At 46.8% G+C, this 18,240-nt stretch overlaps 1 protein-coding gene across 7 annotated transcripts; it reads left to right on the top strand.

Moving 5' to 3' along the window:
* Positions 1-1,195: 1,195 nt before the first annotated feature.
* KCNE3 (potassium voltage-gated channel subfamily E regulatory subunit 3) lies at positions 1,196-16,365 on the top strand. Of its 7 annotated transcripts, none has more exons than XM_081002513.1 (3): positions 1,198-1,309; positions 4,273-4,367; positions 15,411-16,365. In XM_081002513.1, the coding sequence occupies exon 3, from the start codon at positions 15,436-15,438 to the stop codon at positions 15,721-15,723; it is 288 nt and encodes a 95-aa protein (XP_080858639.1). In that variant the 5' UTR covers positions 1,198-1,309; positions 4,273-4,367; positions 15,411-15,435; the 3' UTR covers positions 15,724-16,365. The 7 variants fall into 7 exon arrangements, with proteins under 7 accessions (XP_080858641.1, XP_080858639.1, XP_080858637.1 ...); XM_081002511.1 differs by having other exon boundaries at positions 15,408-16,365; XM_081002512.1 differs by having other exon boundaries at positions 1,212-1,315.
* Positions 16,366-18,240: the final 1,875 nt, after the last annotated feature.

Here is an 18,240-nt window from a genome sequence, read left to right as displayed (position 1 = left end):
ACTAACGATTTTAACTGAGTGGGGCCCCAAGCTATAGCTTGTTTAGCTTACACATAAATCCGGCGCGGCACATATCCCTAAACATTTTGTGAATCTTTGTACTTTTGTCCATTTACTGTATTCATTTTCCCCAATCTGAACTATAAAATGGTAGTTTTCTTGAGTCAAAATCAGAGTACAGTACCACAAAACATTTTTTTAGATATATAGAAAAAGAAAGCACTGGACTTACCTCCAGGTAAGCATGAATAAGAGTTTTTGCTTTTGTTTTTCATGTGCCGCAGACTCTATGGGGTCCTGAAAACACATGCAAGCGGCAGATCTCTCCTGCGCTGTGAGATTACGATATTGCATTTCTTTGCATTACCTACAGCCTGTTCTACTGATGAAGCCTAGGATGGCGAAACAAGGCAAATATTCCGGAAATCCTTGTCTTAGACTCTGTGAAAGGATTCTGTGGAACTGTAACAACCCTGTACATGATTGGACTCTTTGAACAGACAGGTGGAATAGATACCTGTATACATGTATGGACCTTATGCATGAACTGACTAGAGAACGAACTGCTCCACTGCGTCTTCTGCTTTTTCCCTTGAACTTTATGAGACTTCCGTTGAAATCTACAATCTGATACAATGAATGGTATACCTTATTTATTCAAAAGTACAGCCGGTTACGTCTTGTGTGTTTATTATGTTTCACGTAACCATAGGTTTGTTGTTGCCGTTTTGCAGCGCACGGCAGGCAAAAGTTCAACAGGTGAAGCCCCACCTGTTGGACTTCTTATTCCAATTTTTTTATTGATTTTCACAAAATTATAAACAAACAAACAAACAAACATAAATCATAACCTTATTAAAAATTCCACTTATTAACATTGTTAAGTGACTTCCTCACTTCCCCTTGGTTGAATTTCAATGCATATCTTTTTAAGGTTTTCCAAATCACAGTTCTTACAAAATTTTAACTTGAACATTAACATCCTTAAGCCTTTTCATTTTGAAATTAAACATATGAATTCATCACTTAACTTATCTAAAATCCTAAGCCAATTCAGTATCTGCAAGCTGTTTCCAATTAATTTAACTTCCCACCTGTTGGATTTCTGCCCAGGAAAGGGCTGCCTCCAGGATCAGGTGGCGGCCTCGGCTTGGGCTGCCTGCCAGGGAGGTAGGGAGGGACGGCCCCTGCCCAAGGGGAGGGCCGGCTTCGCCTCGCCCAAGGCGGCTGCTGCCGGGAGACGCTCCGCCGCAGAATCCCGCAGGCGAGTGAGCCGGCGCCTCTGGAGCAGCAGCAGCAGCAGCAGCAGGTGAAGGTGAGTCCGGTGCAGCGCGCAGGGGAAACTGAGGCCGGGCGCGGGGAGGATCACCATCAGCCCCGGATTCAGCGCCCGAACCGTTTGCCTCTCCCCACCTGCGGCGAAGCGCTGGCTGGGACACACGATCCGCTGCCTCGTGTGAAAGCGCTTCTCTGGGGACACGCGGATCGCGGGTTTGGGTCCCGATCCGGCCGAGGCAGCTCCTTACGAAGGAGAGGGTGCACCCTCCCAGAACATGCAGACACGTGTTGACTCCTCTCGCGCGTCGGAGCCCAACCTCATCTTCTTAGAAAGCCCCAACAGCCCCAAATTGATGGAGCTGCCTCCTGGACACGTGTCAAGGGATTCTTGAGCTGTGATTCCCGCATTGCAGGGGGGTTGAGCTAGATGACCTTTGGGGTTCCCTTGCGTATCTACATTTCTAAGATGCTATGAATTGATGCCACCCTCCTTTGGGGCAGCCTGATTTAATAAGTTTAATAAGTTAACTCTTTATATTTGGACAACTTTTCCGCTGTACTTTATCGGAAGGAGAAAAGCAATCGTTTCCTGAGTAACTAAACAATTTATTTAACTGAAGCAGTAACATTATAGCATATGTATCCATTTTGTTAACTGATGTGGTTAAACATTTAAAAATAAAAAAACTTAGACTGAGTTTTAGCACACATGAGAAACGTAAAACAAATCCTTATTTCCTTATATTACAGCCTTTGGACTATAATGTAACTCGAGTAAAAAACTATCTTGAGAAAGTTTTTTCCTCCAAAAGAATTTTATTTTAAAAGTCCAATTTAAATTTTAAAAAATCTGATTTAAATTTTAAAAAATCCAATTTTATAGATATGGTATATATATTTTAAAAACCATTGATTTTTTTTATCTACCCTGCTTTCTTGCAAACTTTTCTGGGGACAGGGGAGGCTGGGTTTGGGTCCCAATCCGGCCAAGGCAGCTCCTTACAAAGGAGAGGGTGCCCCCGAACATGCTAGATGACCTTTGGGGTTCTCTTGCGTATCTACAATTCTACGATTCTATGAATTGATGCCACCCTCCTTTTGGGCAGTCTTGATCAAGCTCAGACACTACTCCAAATTCTCCATCTGATTTTCTGACACTTTGGTTAGCTGCACGATTTAAATTGCTAGTCAGTAAGCCTTGATATAGATCTTTTCTTTTTTTTTTTACACACTCGTTCTTGCTAGTATCATCTTAATATTTACAACCAGATGAAGGTTTCCTTTTTTCCGAATACTTATTTTTCCGAGTAGTTTTTACAGTGACTGGTTTGGTTATACGATCAGAAAAACATAGACCGATCATTATGAAATTATGGTGATGTTTAATAAGTTAGCTGTTTATATTTGGACAACTTTTCCGCTGTACTTTATCGGAAGGAGACAAAACAATCATTTCCTGAATAACTAAACAATTTATTTAACTGAAACAGTAACATGATAGCATATGCATCCATGTTTGTTAACTGATGTGGTTAAACAGTAATAAATTAAAAAACTTAGACTGGGTTTTAGCACACATGAAAAACTTAAAACAAATCCTTATTTCCTGATGAATAGCTTTTGGATCAGGGGTCAGCAAACTTTTTCAGCAGGGGGCTGGTCCACTGTCCCTCAGACCTTGTGGGGGGCCGGACTATATTTTTTTTTGGGGGGGGGTGAACGAATTCCTGTGGCCCACAAATAACCCAGAGAGGCATTTTAAATAAAAGGACACATTCTACTCATGTAAAAACACGCTGATTCCCAGACTGTCTGCGGGCCGGATTGAGAAGGCGATTGGGCCGGATCCAGCCCCCTGGCCTTAGTTTGCCTACCCATGCTCTGACCCTTTCTTTGGCTGTGTATCCTTTTCTGTTCTGCAAACCCTCCGATGAAGGCTGAGTATCCAGTGCCGGATTTACATATAAGCCAAACAAGCTATAGCTTTGGGCCCCACTCTCTTGAGGGCCCCCCAAAAATTAAAGAAAAAAAATCTGGATGTAAATTTCCAAAATATAAGCTAAAAAGCAAATAAAATAAAACCTACATGCAGCAACAGTGTTCTGTGTTGTGTAGGGTTCCTATTTGTTCTGTGCAAATGGCATTAGATACCTATTAGGTCCATAAATTACCATATGGCATATATCCAACACAAAAAACAGTGACAATTTGTTGTTGACAAAGGACAGCTGGACATATAAAGGGACCCATTACCTTCAGTAGCTTAGGGGATGGGTAGGCAAACTAAGGCCCGGGGGCCGGATCCGGCCCAATTGCCTTCTCAATCCGGCCGGGAATCAGCATGTTTTTACATGAGTAGAATGTGTGCTTTTATTTAAAATGCATCTCTGGGTTATTTGTGGGGCAGAGGAATTTGTTCATTCCCCCGCCATATAGTTCAGCCCCCCGCAAGGTCTGAGGGACAGTGGACCGGCCCCCTGCTGAAAAAGTTTGCTGACCCCTGGCTTAGGGCCTCATCAAACCTAAATCCGGCCCTGTGTGTATCTGTTTGTGGATTAGAGTTCCAGCTGCTGTTTTCCTTCCACACTGGATTTGATGACTTTTGTGATCAAATGGCACCCCTGGAACAATATAGAATTGCGAATTATCATTGTATGAAAGGCCCTTGATGAAACGTCTAATACAAAAAGGCAGGCTGGTTGGTAGCAGAAGAAACTTCTGCTGGGAATTCCCATCTCAAATCCAGGTATTTGCAGGCCGATTGTCATTCCTGGGGCAAAAGCACTCTGCACATGCTCAGAAAGCAAATTATTATTACGTTCTGTGTTCCACACTGGCATTGGGGGAACACGCCCAGGGAGAGGAATCTTTTTCTTTCCAGTCTGAGGGCCACAATCCCCCATGGGCAAGTTTCTGGGGGCCCTCATGCAGTGGGCGTGGCCAAACGCAAAAGGGGGCGGAGCAATGGATGTGACTCCTCACCTTCCATTCCAGGTACGCGAAAAGCAGAGGTTTCTACCGACGCAAATCTCTGTATCTTCCATTCCGGCAAGCAAAAGGCACCTTCACGGTTCAAGAACGTTTTCCAGGTAATTGAAATTGTGTGAGGAGGTCGTGAGACAGGACTAGTGAGAGATTTGGCCTGGGGGAAGAGTCTACAGGGCCAGGAAGGAAGCCTTCGAAGGCTACCTTTGAAACCTGGTCGGCAGGGTCCCCACCTCTATTGCAGGGCTCCAATTGCCTCTCAGCTCAAATTAAGCCGTGTTTTCGATGCCACAACACACCTTTGCTATCTCAGGGGTTTTGTGCCTTTGTCAAAAGCACAATGGCGCCCAAGTCCACCAATCCCTGGACCCTGCCACACTTTCCCTAGGCAGCCGAAGGATTGTGGATCATGTGCAAGCTTTTGTGTTAACACAGAACAGTTCAGCGGGCAAACAGTTCCTTATCCAGTGGTACCTTGGATTACAGATGCTTCAGGTTACAGACGCTTCAGGCTACAGACTCCGCTAACCCAGAAATAGTACCTCGGGTTAAGAACTTTGCTTCAGGATGAGAACAGAAATTGCACGGCGGTGGCACAAGGCCCCATTAGCTAAAGTGGTACCTCAGGTTAAGAACAGTTTCAGGTTAAGAACGGACCTCCGGAACGAATTAAGTTCTTAACCCGAGGTACCACTGTATATTTACTAGGATTCTGGTTCCGGCTGCTAGCCATGTCAACCCCGCTGTGGACTTTGCATATGAGAAGTTACTTTATTTAGAAGACCGGAGAAAGTTTCCAGTCCTCCTTAAAAGATTCTAAACTTGGGTCTCTCATCTGCACCATCAGTTTTGCCATCTCTGCGTGATTCTCATCTGCCATTCTTCCTCAGATGGCATTCTTAGAGAGGAGATCGCTCTTGTGCTCAGGTCGTAGAATCATAGAATTGTAGAGGCGGGAGGGACACCCAGGGTTATCTAGTCCAACCCCCTGCAATGCAGGAATCTCAACTAAATCATCCAAGACAGGTGGCCATCCAACCTCTGTTTAAAAACCTCCAAGGAATGAGAGTTCACCGCCTCCCAAGGGAGACCGTGCCACCGTCAAACAGCTGCTGCTGTCAGAAAGATCTTCCTGATGTTTGGGCCCTCCTCCTGTTACTTAACTAAACTCCCATTGTCCCTGACCATCCTTGCTGGGGCTTATGGGAGTTGTAGTTCAGCCACATCTAGAGGGCCAAATGTTCCACATGCCCAACGTAGACAGACTTGCAGGCTCGCTAATGGCCACTCTGACCATACTCTGCCTCCACAGTTGGAGTCAGCAACGCAGAACGTGGTAAGAAATTTGTTAAAAAGGATGAAGCTGCGGGTGATGGAATTTAAAAAATGCAATTGCATGTGCAGTGGTACCTCGGGTTAAGAACTTAATTTGTGTGCCTCCTCCTTGAGAGGTCTGGAGGGTGGCAACACAAGAACAGGGCCTTCTCTGCAGTGGCTCCCCGCCTGTGGAACGCTCTCCCCGGGGAAGTTTGCCTGAAGCCTTCATTATACACCTTTAGGTGCCAGGCAAAAATGTTCCTTTTCAACCAGACCTTTGGCTGATTTGATTTACATCCTATGCCCTTTTAAAATGTGTTTTTCCTTGGAGGGGGGCTATTGGTTTGTTGTTTTATTTTTATAGCGGTACCTCGGGTTAGGAACTTAATTCGTTCTGGAGGTCTGTTCTTAACCTGAAATTGTTCTTAACCTGAGGTACCACTTTAGCTAATGGGGCCTCCCGCTGCCGCCGGAGCACTATTTCTGTTCTCATCCTGAAGCAAAGTTCTTAACCCGAGGTACTATTTCTGGGTTAGCAGAGTCTGTAGCCTGAAGCGTCTGTAACCTGGGATACCACTGTAATCGTAATTTCGGTTGAGCGGGAAGTTGCCAGTTTTGTGAAATGGGATTATAGCTGTTGAGTGATAGAGTGTAACTCTATCTTGAAATAAAATGAGATATTACTGTAAAAGTGAAAAGAGAAATCTCTTCTGTGGCCCTCCAAAGGCGGTTGGAGTTCAGTCCCAGCAAGAGTGGTCAAGATGCTGGAAGTGTAAAAATGTAGAGGGAACATTCTTCCACATGTGGTGGACATGTAAAAAGGTAAAAGAGTATTGGCAAATAATTTATAATGAACTGGGGAAAATGTTTAAAATTACTTCCCCGCCCCACAAAAACTAGAGTCCTTTCTGCTGGGGATAACCCAGACTGAAATTCCTAGGTGTCAGAAAAGATTATTTATGTACGCAACAACTGCGGCCCCTGTTTTGTTAGCCTCAAAATGGAAAGTGAGCGAGGTCCCAACTCAAGAGGATGGGCAACTGTAGTTGACAGAATATGCACAATTTGCAAATTTAACATATAGAATAAGAGAGCAGGAAGAACATACGTTTAAAGAAGATTGGAAAACATTTATTGAGTACCGTATTTTTCGTTCTATAGGACGCACCGGCCCATAGGACGCACCTCGTTTTTTGGGGGGGGGGGGGGAAATGAATAAAAAAAATTATTCCCCCCCCCCAGCTGCCGTCCCAAGTCTCGCGTGCTTCGGACTGCAGGCTACCGCCCCAAGCCTCGCGCGCTCGGCGGGACCTCCCACCGGGCGCGCGAGGCTTGCAGACACTCGCCCGAAGCACGGGGAGTCCTCCGGAGGGCTCCCCGTGCTTCGGGCGACAGGCTGCCGCCCCAAGCCTTGCGCGCTCAGCGGGACCTCCTGCCGGGCGCGCAAGGCTTGCAGACACTCGCCCGAAGCCTCGCGCGCTCGGCGGGACCTCCTGCCGGGCGCGCAAGGCTTGCGGGCACTCGCCGGGGCTGCAGGCTGCTGCCTGCAAGCCTTGTGAGCCCGCGGGAACTCCCACCGGGCTTGCAAGGCTTGCGGATAGCTTCCTGAAGCCTGGAGAGCGAGAGGGGTCGGTGCGCACCGATGCCTCTCGCTCTCCAGGCTTCAGCGAAAGCCTGCATTCGCTCCATAGGACGCACACACATTTCCCCTTCATTTTTGGAGGGGGAAAAGTGCGTCCTATGGAGCGAAAAATACGGTATATGGAAAACAGCTATGTACAGCTGAAAACGCTGGCAGCGTTAAGAGTAAATAATTCTTGATGAATGTAATAGTGGAAAATTGATTTGAATGGTTATAGTAGAGTATGCAGGGATGTAAGATATGTAAAACGAACTACGGAAAGAGAAGAAGGGGGAAGTCATTGGATATTTTAAAGTTTGTACAGTGGTACCTCTGGATGCGAACGGGATCCGTTCTGGAGCCCCGTTCGCAACCTGAGTAGAATGTAACACGCTTCTGCGCGTGCGTGGGTCGTGTCTCGCTACTTCAGCACATGCGCATGATGTCATTTTTAAGCATCTGCACATGCGCGAGCGGCGAAACGCACTCCGTTACTTCCGGGTCACCACAGAACGTAACCTGAAAACGCTCAACCTGAAGCATATTTAACCCAAGGTATGACTGTACAAGGTTTACCTGAAATTGTAAAACAGAACATTTAATAAAAGTTATTATGGTGTAAGACAATGGGAGCTATAGTTCAGCGATATCTGGAGGGTTTAAGGTTTCCCACACTCAGTCTGGATGTGACCCCCATTCGAGGATCTGGCTGCCTTTCAGCCTTTTGGGGACGGGACGGGACGACGCTGTTTTGCCCTGCCAAAACATACAGTGTCTGATGATGCTTTCAGGTGCAGTGCTGGGCTTCTGAGTATAACACACGCCCACTGCAGGTGTCATGAAACTGGAGAACTTTGTTTGCGCAAATCTGTAAAAGCACACAGCCCAAGCAGTCCTTGGAAATATGCAGCTAATTCCCCAGTGTAAATACTGAAGGGTGTGGAATGAGGGAGGCCTCGCTGATCCCTCTTGCTCCTCAGACCTGAATGGGCCTCGCCAGAGACGCCTCAACATTGCCATAGGTGTGCGACCGAGGAGGGATGCTTTGCAGGCAGCGCCGGATTTACATATAAGCTAAACAAGCTATAGTTTAGGGCCCCACTCTCTTGGGATCCCCAAAAAAATTTAAAGGGAAAAAAACCTGGATGTACATTTCCAAAATATAAGATAAAAATAAAATAAAATAAAACCTAAATCCAGCAATAGTGTTTTGTGTTGTGTAGGCTCCTATGATGTAAGTCATGGGCCCCGCCTGCTCCCAAAAATATCACTGGTTTGGTGACAGCAGTCACGAAATTAAAAGACGCTTGCTTCTTGGGAGAAAAGCAATGACAAACCTAGACAGCATCTTAAAAAGCAGATATATCACCTTGCCAACAAAGGTCCATATAGCAATGGTTTTCCCTGTAGTGATGTATGGAAGTGAGAGCTGGACCATAAAGAAGGCTGATCGCTGAAGAATTGATGCTTTTGAATTATGGTGTTGGAGGAGACTCTTGAGAGTCCCATGGACTGCAAGAAGATCAAAGCGATCCATTCTGAAGGAAATCAGCCCTGAGTGCTCACTGGAAGGACAGATCGTGAAGTTGAGGCTCCAAGACTTTGGCCACCTCATGAGAAGAGAAGACTCCCTGGAAAAGACCCTGATGCTGGGAAAGATGGAGGGCACAAGGAGAAGGGGACGACAGAGGACGAGATGGTGGGACAGTGTTCTCGAAGAGACCAGCATGAGTTTGACCAAACTGCGGGAGGCAGTGGAAGACAGGAGGGCCTGGCGTGGTCTGGTCCAGGGGGTCACGAAGAGTCGGACACGACTAAACGACTAAACAACAACAATATATAGGGTGCCTGCATTCTGCATGGACTGGTTGCAAGGCAACATGGGCTTTAGATTCCTATTAGGTCCATAAATTACCATATAGCACATATTCCACACAAAAAACAGCGACCATTTGTTGTTGACAAAGGACAGCTGGACATATAAAGGGCCCCATTACCTTCAGGAGCTTAGGGCCTCATCAAACCTAAATTTGGCCTCTTTGCAGGGATGTTTGAGTACATTTGATGGCAGTTTTAGAGCACCCAACCACCCTCTGTGCCATTGCAAAGCACAGAGATGCATGTTTTGTGGGAAGTGGCAATTTATATGTTATATTTAGGATCAGAATATGTCTTTTGATGCACATCTCCCCAATACAAGGCTTTTGCACGCCTCGGCCAGTTGAATCTTAGAATCAGAGCTGGAAGGGACCACCAGTGTCATCTAGTCCAGCCCCTGCAATGCAGGAATCTTTCACCCAATATGGGACTCGAACCCACAGCCGTGAGGTTAAGAGCCCTGTGCTCTACCAGCTGAGCTATCCATCCTAGGCAGAAGCGTGTACGAACTATAGTGCAAAATACAGAGATGTTCTGATTTTGAAGGACGCCCCTGTGTTTTGGTTCACGTACTCACTCAAGAAGCACAAATAGGGTGGTTTCTCGTTAAAATACAACCAAGATTGAATTTGTCCCCCCAACCCAGATTCACGCACCGTTGTATATCTCTTCCCCCACCCCCCATGGCTGCAAAGTAGCCTTTTCAGGCTAGCCAGTCAGCCCTCAAAATCTCGTCCTCCTCTGGCCCTCCACCTGTCTTTGCAGATATCCCCCTTGGACTTAGTTGTTATTCGTTTATTGCATATCTCTTCCACCTTTTCCTCAAGGTGGCGTAAACCAGGCATAGGCAAACTGGCCCTCCAGATGTTTTGGGACTACAACTCCCATCATCCCTAGCTTACAGGCCCAGTGGTCAGGGATGATGGGAGTTGTATTCCCAAACAGCTGGAGGGCCGAGTTTGCCTATGCCTGGCGTAAACGGCTTTCCTCCTCTCCATTTAATCCCAACAAGAACCCTGCAAAGTAGGTTAGGCTGAGAGCGAGTGCCTGGCCCAAGCTCACCCAATGAGCTGAGTGGGGAATTCGAACTCTGGTCTCCCAGGCCTTAGTCCAGTGCTCTAACCACTACACCACACTGACTCTCCGTACTTGGTACTGCTGTCTGATTGTCCAGGGGAGGTAGGATCTTGGATCATGTTTCTCTCCTGCGCCCGCAGCCAGCAAGGAAGTGGTTTCTTATTTGCATTCCTCATTTTTTGCAGAAAGGGAGTTTGGCAAGCTCAGCCGGGCAGGCACAATGGAACTGTGGACGGCCCGGTTTTTTGGTTGACCACCGAGCTCTCAGCCAGGGACTTATCAGTCTTTCCCCTTCTCCGAACAATAGTGGCTTTCACAAAACAAAAAAGGGGTGGGTGGGAAGGGTGCCTGGGACTGCAGCACCCAAGCAAGACCAGGAAGTCAAATATGTCAGCTGGAATCTGTGGAGGTTCGAGTCAAAGAATTGTAGAGCTGGAACGAGTCATCTAGTCTAACCGCCTGCAACGCAGGAATCTCAGCTAATCATAGAATCATATTATAGAATCATAGAATCATGTAGGGTCATAGTACCGCCAAAACCATCATGTCATTGTACAAATCTGTAGTGCAACCACATTTGGAATACCATGTATCGTTCTGGTCGCCTCATCTCAGGAAGGATATTGTAGAGTTGGAGAAGGTTTCTCCCTAACCTGGGGAGAAAACACTAAAGACCTGATGAAGAGAGCACAGCAGAGGTTATAATTTCTGAGAATCCTCTGGAAAAATAATCTCTCAAAGGACCTGTTGATGGCGTTTTACCATTGGACTGTGGAGAGTGTATTAACTTATGGTCTCTGTGTGTGGTTTGGGAGCTGCACGGTCAGGGAAAAAACAATGCTGTCCAGGGTTGTAAAGACTGTGGAGAGAAAAATTGGGTGCACTCTTCCCACCTTGGATCAAATCTACGCTTCCAGGTACCATAAGGAAGCTGCAGAGATAGCGCAGGATAGTGCGCACCCCGGAAATGATCTCTTTCAGCTTCTGCCTGAGTTTCTACCCAAATGTGATTTTGGTTTTAAACACAGTGTAAGGTAGTCTCTGGGATGCGAGTGGCGCTGAGGGTTAAACCACAGAGCCTAGGACTTGCCGAACAGAAGGTCGGCGGTTCGAATCCCCGCGACGGGGTGAGCTCCCATTGCTCAGTCCCTGCTCCTGCCAACCTAGCAGTTCGAAAGCACGCCAGTGCAAGTAAATAAATAGGTACCACTCTGGCAGGAAGGTAAACGGCGCTTCTGTGCGCTGCTCTGGTTCTCCAGAAGCAGCTTAGTCCTGCTGGCCACATGACCCAGAAGCTGTATGCCGGCTCCCTCGGCCAATAAAGCAAGGTGAGCGCCGCAGCCCCAGAGTCGGTCACGACTGGACCTAATGGTCAGGGGTCCCTTTACCTTTTCTAATCCTGGAAATCTCCGGGATAATCTGGGTGTGTGGCAGCCCTGCAAACATTGCAAACTTTCTTCATTGGGGAGTTGCACCTCACCCCTTGATCATTTGGGTTTCCCCATCTGAATGTTTTCCAACTGGGCAAGGTCCTTAAAAAAAAAAGGAAAACTCTCAGGGCAGGAAAATAATAATGCTAGAGCGATAGCACAGGAACACAGTCTCACAGCAAACCGCTTTTTTCCGATTGAGTTTACCATTCCCACACATGTAGGTAATGTTTGTTTGCTTTTCCAGAAGGGCAATGAAGCATAATTCATTCATGTTTGCAAAGCCCTCGAAAATCTTTGAGCAAGCAGAGCTGAGATGGAATTAGTTCCACCGCAGAGCTGCTTTATACTTACTTAGCAGGAACATTGCCATTCTGCAGATGTGTGCCCCTGTTCCATTATAAATAGTAATACAGTGGTACCTTGGTTCTCAAACTTAATCCGTTCCAGAAGTCTGTTCCAAAACCAAAGCGTTCCAAAACCAAGGCACGTTTCCCCATAGAAAGTAATGCAAAAGGGATTAATCTGTTCCAGACTTTTAAAAACAACCCGTAAAACAGAAATTTAACATGAATTTTACTATGTAACAAGATCATTGATCCATAAAATGAAAGCAATAATCAATGTACTGTACTATGAAATAAATAAGACAGTATTGTAGATGATAATTTTTTTAAAAAAAATTCTTACCTGCACTGATAGTCATTGTCTGGATGGGGGGCTTTTATCCATTTCCGCAGTCACACAATCAATCAATCAATCAATCAATCAATCAGTAGCTGAACTGGGTTCCACACAGTCACAAAAACAAATTAACCCAAAAAGCCTCAAAAACGCAAAATAAATAGCAAAAACAAAAGCGCAAACTTAATCCATTCTGGAAGTCTGTTTGACTTCTGAAATGTTCGAAAACCAAGGTGCAGCTTCTGATTGGTGCAGGCGCCCCAGAAACGACAGCCGACAAATGTTTGGCTTCTGAAAAACGTTCAAAAACCGGAACACTCACTTCCGTGTTTTCAGCATTTGAGAACCAGGGCGTTTGAGAATCAAGGCACCACTGTAATAATAATACAAAGTTCCGAGCCCTCATTGTGCGGTGGATGAAATTTTGAAACCTAATAATTGTTCATTTAAAAAATTATCTCTGCAAATCAGCTTTGGTACTATCCTAAATCCTACAGTGCTGAAAAAATAGGTCCCTGCTCCCAAGGGCATTACAATCAAAAATTTGATAGTGGCGGAGAGAAAGGGAAGGAGGACAGAGAAAGTCAGCAAAGGACGAGCGAGTGTGTGCAAAAATAGTTACGTGTTCTTAGGCTTTGTTTTAGATGGGGAGTCAGACAAGAGAGGAGGATAGGGAGCTATTTGAAGGCTATTTAGCTATGGCAGATGGAAATTATAGTTCAGATTGTCTAGAGTAGACGGTGCCGGGTTGGTGAAAGGCTGTGCTAGGAATTAAGTGCTGGCTGGGGGCTTCTGGGAGTTGTAGTCCAAAACATTCAGGTTCAGGAAGGATGCATCACAATGAGAAAAGAAGTTGCAGTACACATTTCCCTGGGAGTAAATCTCATTGAGCTCTGCAGGGCAAATGACGATTGCGCTGTAAGCGAGAGTATGGAAACCGTGCAAAGTGGCATGAATCAGGTCCTGTTGCCTGGCTAGCAAAGGATTTGCGCCTTCCTGCCAGCACGTAACTGGCACCATCCTGCTAATTACCTTTCTTTGCAATGGCCATGGGAGATCAGCTGAAGGTCAGCTGGCGGCATAAAAGCCGAAGGGTTTGTAGACGCCACCCGTCACTTATTATGTGGGCACAACAGGGCTTCTGTTGCAGCAAAGCAGAATTGGGTCTGTACAGATGTTGCATCAGATCAGGGAAGATTGAGGCATTTTCAATCAAGATACCCAGGACATCTGTATATGGGGACTTCAAGGGAGGGGGTAAAAGGAGAGTGAGGGGCTGAGGAGTTAGGAGTCCTTCCCAGAGCCTTTTCAGGTTCAAGGTGCTACTATTAGTATACAAAGCCCTTAGGTAAAGCCCTTAGGGACGCGGGTCGCGCTGTGGTCTAAACCACAAAGCCTCTTGGGCTTGCCAATCGGAAGGTCAGCGGTTTGAATCCCCGTGACAGGGTGAGCTCCTGTTGCTCTGTCCCTGCTCCTGCCAACCTAGCAGTTCAAAAGCACGCCAGTGCAAGTAGATAAATAGGTACCACTGTGGCGGGAAGGTAAACGGCATTTCCTTGTGCTGCTCTGGTTTCGCCAGAAGTGGCTTAGTCATGCTGGCTACATGACCCGGCAGAACTGTCTGTGGACAAACGCCGGCTCCCTTGGCCTGTAAAGTGAGATGAGCGCCGCAACCCCAGTCGTCTGCGACTGGACTTAACTGTCAGGCGTCCTTTACCTTTACCTTTAAAGCACTTAGGGATGCGGGTGGGGCTTTGGTCTAAACCACTAAGCCTCTTGGGCTTGCCGATCAGAAGGTCGGCTGTTCGAATCCCCACGACGGGGTGAGCTCCCGTTGCTTGGTCCCAGCTCCTGCCAACCTAGCAGTTCGAAAGCACGTCAAACTGCAAGTAGATAAATAGGTACTGCTGTGGCGGGAAGGTAAACGGTGTTTCCTTGCGCTCTGGTTTCCATCACGGTGTCCCGCTGCGCCAGAGGCGGTTTAGTCCTGCTGGCCACATGACCCGGAAAGCTGTCTGTGGACAAATGCCGGCTCCCTCGGCCAGAAAGCGAGATGAGCACTGCAACCCCAGAGTGGTCTGCGACTGGACTTAACCATCCAGGGGTCCTTTACCTTTACCTTACAAAGCCCTTAACAACTTGGCACCAGTTTGCTTGCGAGATTGCCTTACCCAGTACAGTGGTACCTCAGGTTACATACGCTTCAGGTTACAGACTCCGCTAACCCAGAAATACTACCTTGGGTTAAGAACTTTGCTTCAGGATGAGAACAGAAATTGCACGGCGGTGGCACAGCAGGAGGCCCCATTAGCTAAAGTGGTGCTTCAGGTTAAGAACAGTTTCAGGTTACCCCGGGACCAGGAGGAAGAGATGCTGGATGAAGATTGGAAGAAATTTTTTTTTTTTTTATTAGGATTGCCCTATAAAATTGATGAATGTTAGAAAAATGTTGGAATGAAATTATTTGGCTTTAGCAAAAATGTTAAAAGAATTATCTAAGAACATCTTATGGCAATGAGAAATAGGTATAAATAAGATCTAAGTTTTAAGTTTTGGGTCTTTTATAGTAAGATAAGGTTAAAATAGATTAAGGTAATGTAATGACAGAATATTATGAAAAATGGAAAAGATTTGCTGTGACTATTAACAATTAGGATACAAAAAAAGGGAGGAGTGAGGAGGTCAAAGAAAGAAGGTAATGACAGATAAGGATTTGAGAATATTGGATTTGTTTTTAAATTTTTGTGGCTTATTTTTGCCTTTTGATTGTGTTGTGTTACGTGCTTTGTTTTTATTTTTTGATTTTGATTTTTATCAATCTGTATTGTTTGATTGTGGATTGTTTCTCTTTTGTTTTTTCTCTTTCTTTTTCTTCTCTGTTTTTTCTGTAATTCTAAAACTCTTAGTTCAAGAACTAAGGTTCCACTGCATTATTATTATTATTATTATTATTATTATTATTAACAACAACAACAACAACATCATCATCTGTGTGCCTGAGGGTGCCTACGCTCTATTTCCTGTGCTTCCTGGGGCAGCTGAATATCTTGGGCCGGCTCTGAGTGCGAATGAGGCCGCCCCACATGCTTTCAGAGGTCTGCTTGTTCTGAAATGGTTCCTGTTTCTGTTTTTGGCAGCAGCGACGGCACCCCCCGGGATCGGACGATGGCCTCCGCGTTGGGGAACCGGACGGAGACCTGGCTTCAGAAGCTGGACTCGATGATGCGGGCCCTGAACCAGACTCTCTCCCACGCTTGCCCCCACGATGCGAAGCCCGTCGAGGAGGAGGAGGAGAAGGACAACTACGCTTGCATCTACATCCTCTTCGTGATGATCCTCTTTGCCGCGACGGTCGGGAGCCTGATCCTCGGCTACACCAGATCCCGCAAGGAGGTGGACAAGCAGAGCGACCCCTATCATGTTTACATCAAGAATCGGGTGTCCATGATATGAGGAGGAGCACCAAGGCAGGAAGGACTTGAGATGCCGCAGGGCAGAAATCCTTGGTGCATCCTTTGCAAAAAGAAGACACGCCTTTTATTCGTCAACCTGGCACCCTCCAGATGTGTTGGACTACAACTCCCATCAGCCAGGGCCACACTGGGCTGCAAACGACCCCTACTGGTTAAAAAAGGTCCTGCCACATGAGCTGCCTTTTAAATTTCACAGAGATCCAAAGCCTTCAGCTCACTTACCTATTCTCACTTACCTGGGAGTAAGCCTCCCTAAAGTCAGCACTGCAGATACAATACAGGTGATATCTCAATGGGACAGTACCTTTTCTAACCAGTAGGGGTCATCCTACCAGCATGGCTGTGGCTGATGGGAGTTGTAGTTCAGGCGCCAGGTTGATGAATCTTGCTTTTCCTGATTCCAGTTATATCCCCCCTTCTGGAACTGAGGCACACCTGTGTGCTGATGGGTGGAAATCTAAGATGTGGGGAGAGGAAACACTGTTTTCAAAGAAATTTGGACTGGTGGGGGTGCCTTCAAATCGCAGATTATCAAGAGGGGTTTTTTATATATATTAAAAGTATACGTTTGATTGATTCCTCCTTCCCTGCCCCCAGTACACAATAAACAGATCAGTTTCCTCCCCTGAGAATTAAATTACTAGCGTTCAGGAGCTATGGAAGATGTTCTGGTGCCTAAGGTTGATAATCCAGTGGAGGTCGCAGAAGAGGGTTGGACAGGGTCTAGGATACCTGATTCATCTAATATCGTGTGTTCTTTGGTCCTACAGGTTTAACAAATTCACATCCAGTATTTTTATAATAACAATAACAATAACAATTTATTATTTACACCCCACTCATCTGGTTGGGTTTCCCCAGCCACACTGGGCGGCTTCCAACAAAACACTAAAATACAATAACCTATTAAACATTAAAAGCTTCCCTAAACAGGGCTGATTTCAGATGTCTTCTAAAAGTTCGGTAGTTATTTTTCTCTTTGACATCTGGTGGGAGGGTGTTCCACAGGGCGGGTGCCACTACCGAGAAGGCCCTCTGCCTGGTTCCCTGTAACTTGGCTTCTCGCAGCGAGGGAACCGCCAGAAGGCCCTCGGCGCTGGACATCAGTGTCTGGGCAGAACGATGGGGGTGGAGACGCTCCTTCAGGTATACTGGACCGAGGCCATTTAGGGCTTTAAAGGTCAGCACCAACACTTTGAATTGTGCTCGGAAACGTACTGGGAGCCAGTGTAGGTCTTTCAAGACTGGTGTTATATGGTCTCGGCGGCCGTTCCCAGTCACCAGTCTAGCTGCCGTATTCTGGATTAGTTGTAGTTTCCAGCTCACCTTCAAAGGTAGCCCCACATAGAGCACATTGCAGTACTCCAAGCGAGAGATAACCAGAGCATGCACCGCTCTGGCAAGACAGTCCGCGGGCAGGTAGGGTCTCAGCCTGCGAACCAGGTGGAGCTGGTGGACAGCTGCCCTGGATACATAATTGATCTGTGCCTCCATGGACAGCTTCGAGTTCAGAATGACTCCCAGGCTGCGCACCTGGTCCTTCATTCATTCAGGACCAGGGAGTCCTCCACACCTGCCCACCTCCTGTCTCCCAAAAACAGTACTTCTGTCTTGTCAGGATTCAACCTCAATCTGTTAGCCGCCATCCATCCTCCAACCGCCTCCAGACACTCACACAGGACTTTCACCGCCTTCACTGGTTCCAATTTGAAAGAGAGGTAGAGCTGGGTATCATCCGCCTACTGATGAACACCCAGCCCAAAGTCCCTGATGATCTCTCCCAGCGGCTGCATGTAGATGTTGAAAAGCATGGGGAAAGGACGGAACCCTGAGGCACCCCACAAGTGAGAGCCCAGGGGTCTGAACACTCATCCCCCACCACCACTTTCTGAACACGGCCCAGGAGGAAGGAGCGGAACCACTGTATGACAGTGCCCCCAGCTCCCAGCCCCTCAAGACGATCCAGAAGGATGTTATGGTCGATGGTATCAAACGCCGCTGAGAGATCCAGCAGAACTAGGAAACAGCTCTCACCTTTGTCCCTAGCCCGCCGGAGATCATCAACCAGTGCGACCAAGGCAGTTTCAGTCCCATGATGAGGCCTGAACCCCGATTGGAAGGGATCCAAAACATCTAGTGAATTCGCTTAGGGTACCTGATTTATCTGTTCTGGGAACCAGCCAAGGCAAATTCACCCCAGTGGCAGTCAAGGCAAGCCCCATGAATTCTTCTTTTGTTTCCTTTGAAAGCGGACTTGATAAGAAAAAACTTCTATGCCAACAGGATATTGGGCATCGACCCTGAAGCAGGTAAATCTGTCTTTCTTCTTGGACTGCCCGTCCCCAAATTCTCCCCTTCCTTGGTGGTTTCATAACATCTTCAAACACTTCCTGCAGCGCTAGAAAGAGATCATTTTTATGGGGCAATATAATCCCACAATAGGATAAAGGATTCGTTCTTCCCAGCCTGAGAACGTCAGTCGTCCTTTCTCCTCCCC

The sequence above is a fragment of the Podarcis pityusensis genome, assembly GCF_964106645.2.
Source record: "Podarcis pityusensis genome assembly, chromosome: 4".
Lineage (NCBI taxonomy): Eukaryota > Metazoa > Chordata > Lepidosauria > Squamata > Lacertidae > Podarcis > Podarcis pityusensis.
This window is presented reverse-complemented; position numbering and strand designations above follow the sequence as displayed.

Coding starts and splice junctions, on each gene's coding strand:
- KCNE3 (XM_081002515.1), top strand. CDS start 15,436: ATGGCCTCCGCGTTGGGGAACCGGACGGAGACCTGGCTTCAGAAGCTG.